The 8,606-nt window shown below is 35.6% G+C and overlaps 1 protein-coding gene across 1 annotated transcript in view; it reads left to right on the top strand.

The window, feature by feature from the left end:
- The window catches only part of nr4a2 (nuclear receptor subfamily 4 group A member 2), a 9,302-nt gene extending 3,971 nt beyond the window's left edge, over positions 1–5,331 (top strand). Inside the window, exon 9 of the mRNA XM_015378514.1 lies at positions 4,434–5,331. Coding sequence (XP_015234000.1) covers positions 4,434–4,483 — 50 coding nt within the window. The 3' untranslated portion in view covers positions 4,484–5,331. The remainder of the gene's footprint in view (positions 1–4,433) is intronic.
- Positions 5,332–8,606: the final 3,275 nt, after the last annotated feature.

The following is an 8,606-nucleotide window of genomic DNA, read 5'->3' as shown; positions in this document are numbered from 1 at the left end:
TTTCTTTCTTTCTTTCTTTCTTTCTTTCTTTCTTTCTTTCTTTCTTTCTTTCTTTCTTTCTTTCTTTCTTTCAACACAAGACAGTGTAATATATTCCATTTCTATATAGCTTATATGAATCAACAATCACATGCATAACACTGTATATTATAATAGAATACAGGATGCCTCAAAACGCATCGATTTATAACATGTGTACAGACTTTGTTATAATGAAAAAAAGACTTTCTCTACTTTTTTTTCCTTTTTTTTTTTGGACTTGTGCCTATATATGTGTTTCTGACCGGATTCCCAAAAAGTCTCCAGATAAGATAACGCATGTTCCACCTTTCTGCTTTTTTTTTTCTTTCTTGTTCTTTTATAGGCACTTGCTGAGGTGATGTCTATATATAGAAAAATATACCGGACACTATGTAGTCTGCTAGATTTGATACAGATTGGTAGTTATGGCACTCCTTATAATATCTCATCATCTGTATAGAAAAACATGAGGGGACCCCTTCCTTCATGGTGTTTGTAAAAAAAAAAAAAAAACAACGAAAAAAACTGTCAGACATTCCTTGTTTGTATGTGCTGTAAGTATTGTTGCTGTTGAATATAAGCGTTTCTATATATTTATTATTTCTATTGCCAGGAGCTACACTAAAGCATGGTGCAATTTAAACGATTTAAAAAAAAATAACTCCATCAAAGTTCACGCTGAGCACGTTGTCTATGATTTTTTTTAAATGTCTTTATGAACGTCTAAGTAGCTTTGATTTAACACTTCTGGAAGCCGAAAGGGAAAAAAAAAAGTTTGTGATGTAGGCCTCGATCATTTTTGGCATCATGATGTAATAATTACAACTTGTGTAAACGCTTTCGATTCCGACTTCAAAATCTTTAGAGAGAAAGAAATATTTAATGTTTACAAATAAAACTTTGAAAACAATTCATCTGAAATGAAGCCAAATCCTCTTTACAGGCATGACAAACTTTGGTATATTTTCTACAAACTCTTTTCCTTTTTCAGTTTTTTTTTTCTTACCATGGGTTACCAACTGCGCTAACAGCATGTAAAATTAAATCCAGTGTTTAGATGGTAATTTTACATTTTTGTATTTTTTATTTATTTCATTTTAATACTTTTTATTGATGTATTTTAAAACCAACTAACATATTGCTATTAAAACTGCGGACAATTTCCACACAATAGATGCATACTCATTATGTTTTAATTTTAGTGTTGTTTGATTTTCATCACTTCATAACGCGCTCTTTGGTAATTTTAGCGCACAGTGGTTTAATTTACGCCTCCGTGAAGCGACAGTGTCAATCAAAAATATTAGATCTGAATACGAATCTATTTAAATCAGTTTGCTGGAAGCTCCCTGAATATTTCCCACATTCTAATAATGTAAAAACACATTGTATATTTAATAAAATAAAAGATTTAAATGTGCGTTTTAAAGAAATATCAAACATATTCAATCTTAAAATAAAATAAAAAACTAATGTTTTTTTTTTGTTGGGCTTTGAAAAACACAAAAATGTGTTCCTTTCATTGCCATAAAAGTAGCAAAGTAATAAATAGTGTCTTTTAAACTAGGCCTATGTAATCATGTAGGCCATTAAGTGGGTGAAATTCCATTCAAAAACTTTGCCGTGTTTAATAAAGCGCACGACTTAATGCATAATTTTTGAGGGAATAAAACAAGGAAAGAAGCATTTTGTAGTTAATTTTATTCAGATTTTCTTCTTTAAGCTGTACAGTTAATGTATAAAAGGGATCTAACCGGTTGTGAATTGTAGGAACTATTTTAAAAAACAAAGAAACATGTCTTAAACAATTCTACCCTTCACAAAGGACTCGGTTGAATTGAGCTGTGGCGGAAAAATATTTGTATTCATTTGTTTGTTTATTTTAATGAAGCGCGCTACAAGCGATTTGGGGGAGATAACAAATATAACGAATTTGCTCTCGTCATTAGAAAGAATCGAAGTTGTTTGGCCTGCAAGTAAAGCGCTGTGTTTGTGGCAGCATGGTGATGTGGGGATGATGTCCTTCGACAGGCAAGAGACAACTGGTCAAAAGAAATCCAGTCGAACTTTTTTTGCTGCCAAGTTATAAAATTAAATAAACAAACGGAGTTCTGCCAAAGTAAATTAAAACAGGATCGGTCGGCATTTGCACATTCGGAATTAATCACAATAACCACGGCGGTTACAGCAGAAATTACGCAGAGGTGCATGACGTGGAATTTGAGCATGGACGCTGCATTTATAGAAGTAAAGTGAGAAGAAAAACTTTGATTTCCTACCTTTTGCTTTGTGCTTAAACCTGTGAGAACTCTATAAGCAGCAGGCGCGCTGGTCAGGAACGACAGACTTAGAAATGTTTTTGGCCCGCCAAGGAAGCAGGTTTGGTGGTGGCAGCATCATGCTGTGGGGTTATTTTCTTCACTATCATTATTGCCAGTGCTGACACAAATAAGACAGTTTAGATGGAAATCACACTCTATAGGGAAAAAAAAGTTTTACTCCTTTTTTGGCCATAATAATAATAAAAACTGAGTTTTAATAACTTTAATAAAATGCGTTTTTTTTAAGTACAAATAGCTGAAATGCATCCACTCTTGTCGTCACCTAAAAATGAACTGCAAAGTGAACGCGACATTATTTGTAGTATGAAACCACTCTGTATTTTAGGTTAAGACATATATACCTTTAAATCTGGATTGTTCTCCAAACCTTAATTTAATTTAAAATGACATGCGTCGATTTAGAAAATAAAGGTTTTAATAGAACAGTTGTCCTGCCCATTTCTCTTTTTTATTTTATGATTTTTTTTTTTGTTTGTTTGTTTTTCTTAGAAAAACATGGATACATGAGTCGAACTTTACATTTGGTTTACATGCGAAAACGAGGAAATAAAAATGATTTAGATCAGCGTAAAAATAGGAAATAAAATGATTTAGATCAGCGTAAAAATGGCAAAGATGGTCGGATAAAAAGTAAAGCTGCGGCCGCTGTCACAGAGCGTCTCCCTCACGCTGTCAGCTCAGAGAGGAGACGCCGCGCAGGGCTCTGAGGCAAGACTTCTCCACATTTATCACATGATCACGGTGAAGGGAACAGCTTATTTTGAGAGATAATAGCAGCAGGCAATAAATTGTCTAAATGATTAGATCGTCAGCGTAAAAGCGCTAATTCCAAGGCAAATTGGGATTCCGTTCAGAACCAGTTTGCTGACATTTAGCAGATCTGCTGGAAAGGGGGGCGCGGAGACAATGTCACAAGTTTCCCTTTGTTGACTCTAAGTACAGTTGGGGGTTTAACATGTCTATCTCGATACAATAAAACATGACTCATAGAGCTAATATTTCTGTCGGTATTCGTGCATAATTACACATCCCAGAAAGGTTTCTTTAAAATCATTGTGGACCCTGTTGATTTTTTATTCTTTTTTTTTTTTTTTACATCGGGGGAAGTTTTTTTGGACTATGTGAGCACCATAAACAGACAGACAAAAGGAAAAATGAGAATTGCTATGCATTCAGTGCACCCTGAGCAAGCAGGTGAAAGAGTCCGTCTAGAAGATGTACTCTGCAGCTGCTGCTAAATGCCTCTTTCCACAGTGAAAAGCATCAAGTTAGAAAGCTGCATTTTTGCTACACAATTACAGCATCAACTCATGTGCATGCCCACAGCAAGCATTGAATGATGTTGCATGAAGCACATCAGTTGTTCCTTTTTTTTTTTTAACTTATTCAGTTGTTTGTTCATGTGTGTGCTGCAAAAACTGTTGGAGGTGTAGTATTTCACTGATGAAAGTTTTTTTTTTAAATTGCCCCTTCCTCCTTTTTGATGTGAGGCATTTTACTGCAGATCATCCACTGCTCACAATTCATTGAGGTTGCATCAATCTGCAGTAAAGGTATTTTCTTTTAAGCAGCAAATAGAAACTCCAAGGACTATGAATTGATTTTTTTTGCAATTGCTTAGATTGGAAAAAGAAAAAACAAACAAATAAAAAAAAAAATCATACATTGCATAGTTAAATATTTTAAAGGGTTTATGGGATCCAAAATCCAAAATATAGTTTTTTAGAAAATTCTAACAGAATTAAGACAAGTTAAATAATAAACAAAAAGTTGTTTCCTTGCTGACTTCATGTATTTGAGCTCAATACTTTGTTTTATTTTCTTATGAATACTCACCTTTACTGCTGTACCACAGCGGCAATCGGCCTGTGGCGTTGCTGAGGTGTTAAATTATCTCAGGTTGCTTTAACAGCTGCCTTCAGCTACTCCACATTGTGGGGTCTGCTGTGTCTTCTCTTTGCCTAGGCAAAATCCATGGAATCTCAGAGGGACTTAGGTCAGGTCAGTTAAATGGTCAACTAAGCACAGTGGTATCTTGGTCATTAAAGCTGCTATTTGTACTTTCTGCAGGGTGGGCAGGTGCCAAGTTCTGCTGGCAGAATAAATCAGCATCTTCATAAAGCTTGTAACAGAGGGTACCATGAAGTCGAAAGCCATGCTGACTTTGGACTTAAAACAACACTATGGACCGACTTCACATGACGTGACTCTTCAAATCATCAAAGACAGTGGAATTTTAAAAGAGAACCGCAATCAACTTAGTGTTTGCATTTCCCCCCCTTCTTCATCTTGAGGTATATTTCTGGATTTAATGGAATAAATGTACTTTCATCCACAAGAGGTACTTTAGACCAATGAGCAAAAAAATGTTTTTCCTCCTTCCTACCTGGTAAGATGTTTCTGATGTTGTCTGTGGTTCAATAGAGGGTTAAAATAGGGGATATAATAGTTTTACCTCCTGTCCTTGATACATCTCTGTGTGGATGCTCTTGAAAGACTGAAAACAAACAGTATAAACCTTGTGAGTCTCCACAAACTCTTAACCAGGCTTGGCTTCAAAGTTTTGGTTAACAATTTCAGATGTTGCTGACTGTTGGACAGCTCACAGTTTTTGAAAAATCCGCTTGTTCTACTTTTTTTTTTGTGAGAAATTGAATTTGGGTTTCTAATTACCTATGTCACAATTATCTAAATGAACAGAAATGAATGCTTGACCAGTAATATACGTTTCTAATGTGAAATTCCTCCAAATTAACTTTAGAATAATTTTGATTTACTTCTAACAGTGTGATACCTTGAGATACATAAAGAATATATGAATAGGGTGTCAAGCTACAGAAACATTTTCCCACATGACATGTGCCACATTAGTGAGGTGTGTTTACTAAGTCGTCCTCTAATTTAATTAGAGAATAGATTTCATTGTAACAGGTTGAATTTTGATTAACAATTGCATCAACAAGCTTTTGCCAGCTTTTCCTTTTTGTTTTCATTGTCTTTGAGTTTAAATTATTCTTTCTGTGTTTTTATATTTAACTCTGCTTTGTTTTCACTTTTTAATTTATTAATTTCCCTGCATCCTATGTGATCATTTAGTTTCCTCCCATTAAGTTTTCTCAGTTTTCTTAGCTCCAAGCTGTCATTCAAATCTGCAATCTGTTTTGAATTCAGGTCATTATTTCCCCAAGTGTCAAGTTTACTTTAGTTTCCTAAAATCCTCCAATTGTTATGCCCACGCTTTCCCTCCATTACGTGTAATTTTTGTTTTTCAAAATCTTTCGAAAAAATATTCAGTCATGAGACTGTTAACCTGTTGCCTACATTTGAGTTAAGTTACACAATAAAGCATTAAAAAAACCAACAAAAAACTATGAACAACCAAACTTTTGATGTATTTAATAATGTATATATCTTACAGTACCTGCCAACTATCCACAAATCCCTGAGGACAATAATTCAGTTAAATAGTGCATCAGTGTTTTTCATGGGGGCTGCATGTGTTGCATTGTTGCCTTGCAGCAAGAATGTTCTGGGTTCAATTCCTGGGGTCTCGTTGTCTTTCTGTATGGAGTTTGCATGTTCTCCCTGTGCATGCATGGGTTCCTCCTGGGTACTCCGGCTTACTTCCACATTCCAAAAACATGATTGTTAGGCTAATTGGATTCTCTAAATTGTCCTTTGGTGTGGGTGTGTTTGCATGGTTGTATCTCTCGGTTTGTCTGTGTTTCACTGTAAAAGACTGGCAACCTGTCCAAGATGTACCCTGCCTCTCGCCCCTACACTGCTGGAGATCGGCACCAGCCCCACTGCGACCCTGATGGAATAAGCGGCTGAAGATGGATGGATGATTTTCATGGCTGGCATTAGAAGCTATTCCAAACCTTACAAACATACTTCCTCTCTCTCACCTCCTTATTTCATTATAAAAAAATACATTTGTTAGAGATTTTGCTCTGCTGCAACTCCTGGCAGTGCCAGCGCATTAAATAATAATTCTATGTATCTTTCGCTCAGATTTCTCCCAGTGTCACATTTCTATGTGTAAACTTCCCCTCAGTTTTGTGAAGTGCTCTGCTGCCTGAGCTTGTAATAAAACATGTTTATTACACAATCCCATAAGCCCTGCCAAATAAATAAAATGAATGAATAACGAGCTGAGTGATGACCCTTCGGATACAACTGCCTATAGTTATAATACTGTGACTGATTCGTCACATTTTGAATGCCGATGATTGTTCGATAAATAATGCAAAAAGCTTATTTCCAAGCAGCAAGGCAAAGGCATAAAAAAGCAAACCACCTTGCATATAGATGGGAGGTGAGCTGTGTCTGTCTGTCTCAGCCTGTGGCCCCAGAGCAGCTTTATCATTCATAGGACTAAACAGACAATCAATTCAGCAGCCATGTATGAAGGCTGAAGGGATGCGACAAGCTGTGAATGATGAGAAGCCAAAAATCAAAGGCCTTAGTCCTTCTGAGCTCTAATGGCCATTACCCACCCAGACAGCAGCAGTAAAATGAGGTTAATCATTCGCACAGAGCCGTTCAAAGAAGACTGACTGAACTTGATGTCCAGTCATATCACTCATAAATATTTACCTCACATTAAACAGCTGTGGTGGCTCTGTTGCTGTGCATTGATTTCTGATACATGCAATCGAGTTATTGTTTCAAGTGTGGTCAGTGAAATCCATTAAGGTGATACTTCCTCCAAGACTCAATTATGCTAATCAAATACATAAATCAATGATACAATGAAACGGACACCAAATGATGACGAACGTTACACTTTTGATTCATGTTTGGAAATGTATAATGCCTTGCAGAAATTATTGATATGATTGGGAAGTATAAGGAAAATGTCTCCTGTTTGTTCAACATTTCTTTACAATTACAAATCAGAAAATTACAAAGTGATTCACATAAGAAATCATTAGTCTGATTGCTTTAAATAAAATCCTCTGATACCAGTTACTTTTAGATATTAGCTAAATAATAGAAATGTTTTATGCCATTGTTCAAGCCATCGCTAATGAATGTCCAAGATAAAGTTCACCAAGAGCCAAAAAGTGGTTGGAGTAAGTTGCAATGGTCAAATAAGATGAGAATATATTTTTTTCCCTACATGCAGAATGTTCTGGTGGTGGGAGTGGAAAACGAAAATTGAGCATCACCCTGAACCAGTAGCAGATGTAGAGAATTTTACATGGATACACAAAATGTCAAAGCAGAGTGGAAATGCTGGAGCTAAATCTCTCATATATCAATGGACTCAACAGAACATAAAATAAAAAAAAAAAATTATAGGACTGATTTCAGTCATCACTTCCAGGAGCTCTGAAGGTAACCCGCTTTTAAACTGGGCAGCAAAACGTCTTAAAAGGGATTAAAATCTAACATCTTTGCACTGTAAATTATACAAAGAATAAATACATGGTGGTTCGGGTGAATAGCAGAGTGTGAAATCCCACACTCTGTGGCTTACTTTTCTCCTTGATCAGTTTAATCTGCACTCTCTTCTTTCCCTCTTTCTTTATGTCTACCATTTTTTTGCCAAAGAAACAGGAAATTTCTCCTCTTCTTAAAAATCCTTTTCATAATGTTCTGCATTGAATGAGCATGAAGATTAGGAAAAAGTAGCCCAATGATTATGTGAGTTTATCACAATATGAAACCAAAAGCAATTTTTCAGCACATTTATACAGGCCACACAAGCAGTTCTATTCAGAAACATTGTCATGATGGCAGCAAATGTATTGTTTTATATTATATTTTACATGCAATATAAGCATGTATATTGTAGTATATAGTATATTTTTGATTTAATGTTTTTAAGGCTATAAAGTGCTTTTGGACAAACACAGGATTAGTTATTCCAAACAGTGATGCAAAAATCATGCTGTGGGGATTCACAGAGAAGCTTTTGAGACATTTGGAAGCAAAGTACGGAGCTAAATACATGACAAACCTGCAGGAAAAACTCAAACCAGCTACAAAAATCAACAAGAGATGAGAAGGATGAACTTCCAGCAGGATAATAACTCTAAACATTAAGGAAGAGCTGGAATGGGAAGATTTAGATCCAAGAATTGTATTAGTATGGCTCAGGGAAAAATCAAAATTTAAATACTGCTGAAATTTCTGTCAAGACCTGAAATTTTCATTCACCCCCCCGAATCTCAATTCAAACCTTTCTACACAGAAGAATTGACAATAATTTGACGCCATTTGGAAAAAGATGCA

Source organism: Cyprinodon variegatus, unplaced genomic scaffold (assembly GCF_000732505.1).
Source record: "Cyprinodon variegatus isolate N-32 unplaced genomic scaffold, C_variegatus-1.0 Scaffold174, whole genome shotgun sequence".
NCBI classification, from domain to species: Eukaryota; Metazoa; Chordata; class Actinopteri; order Cyprinodontiformes; family Cyprinodontidae; genus Cyprinodon; species Cyprinodon variegatus.
This window is presented reverse-complemented; position numbering and strand designations above follow the sequence as displayed.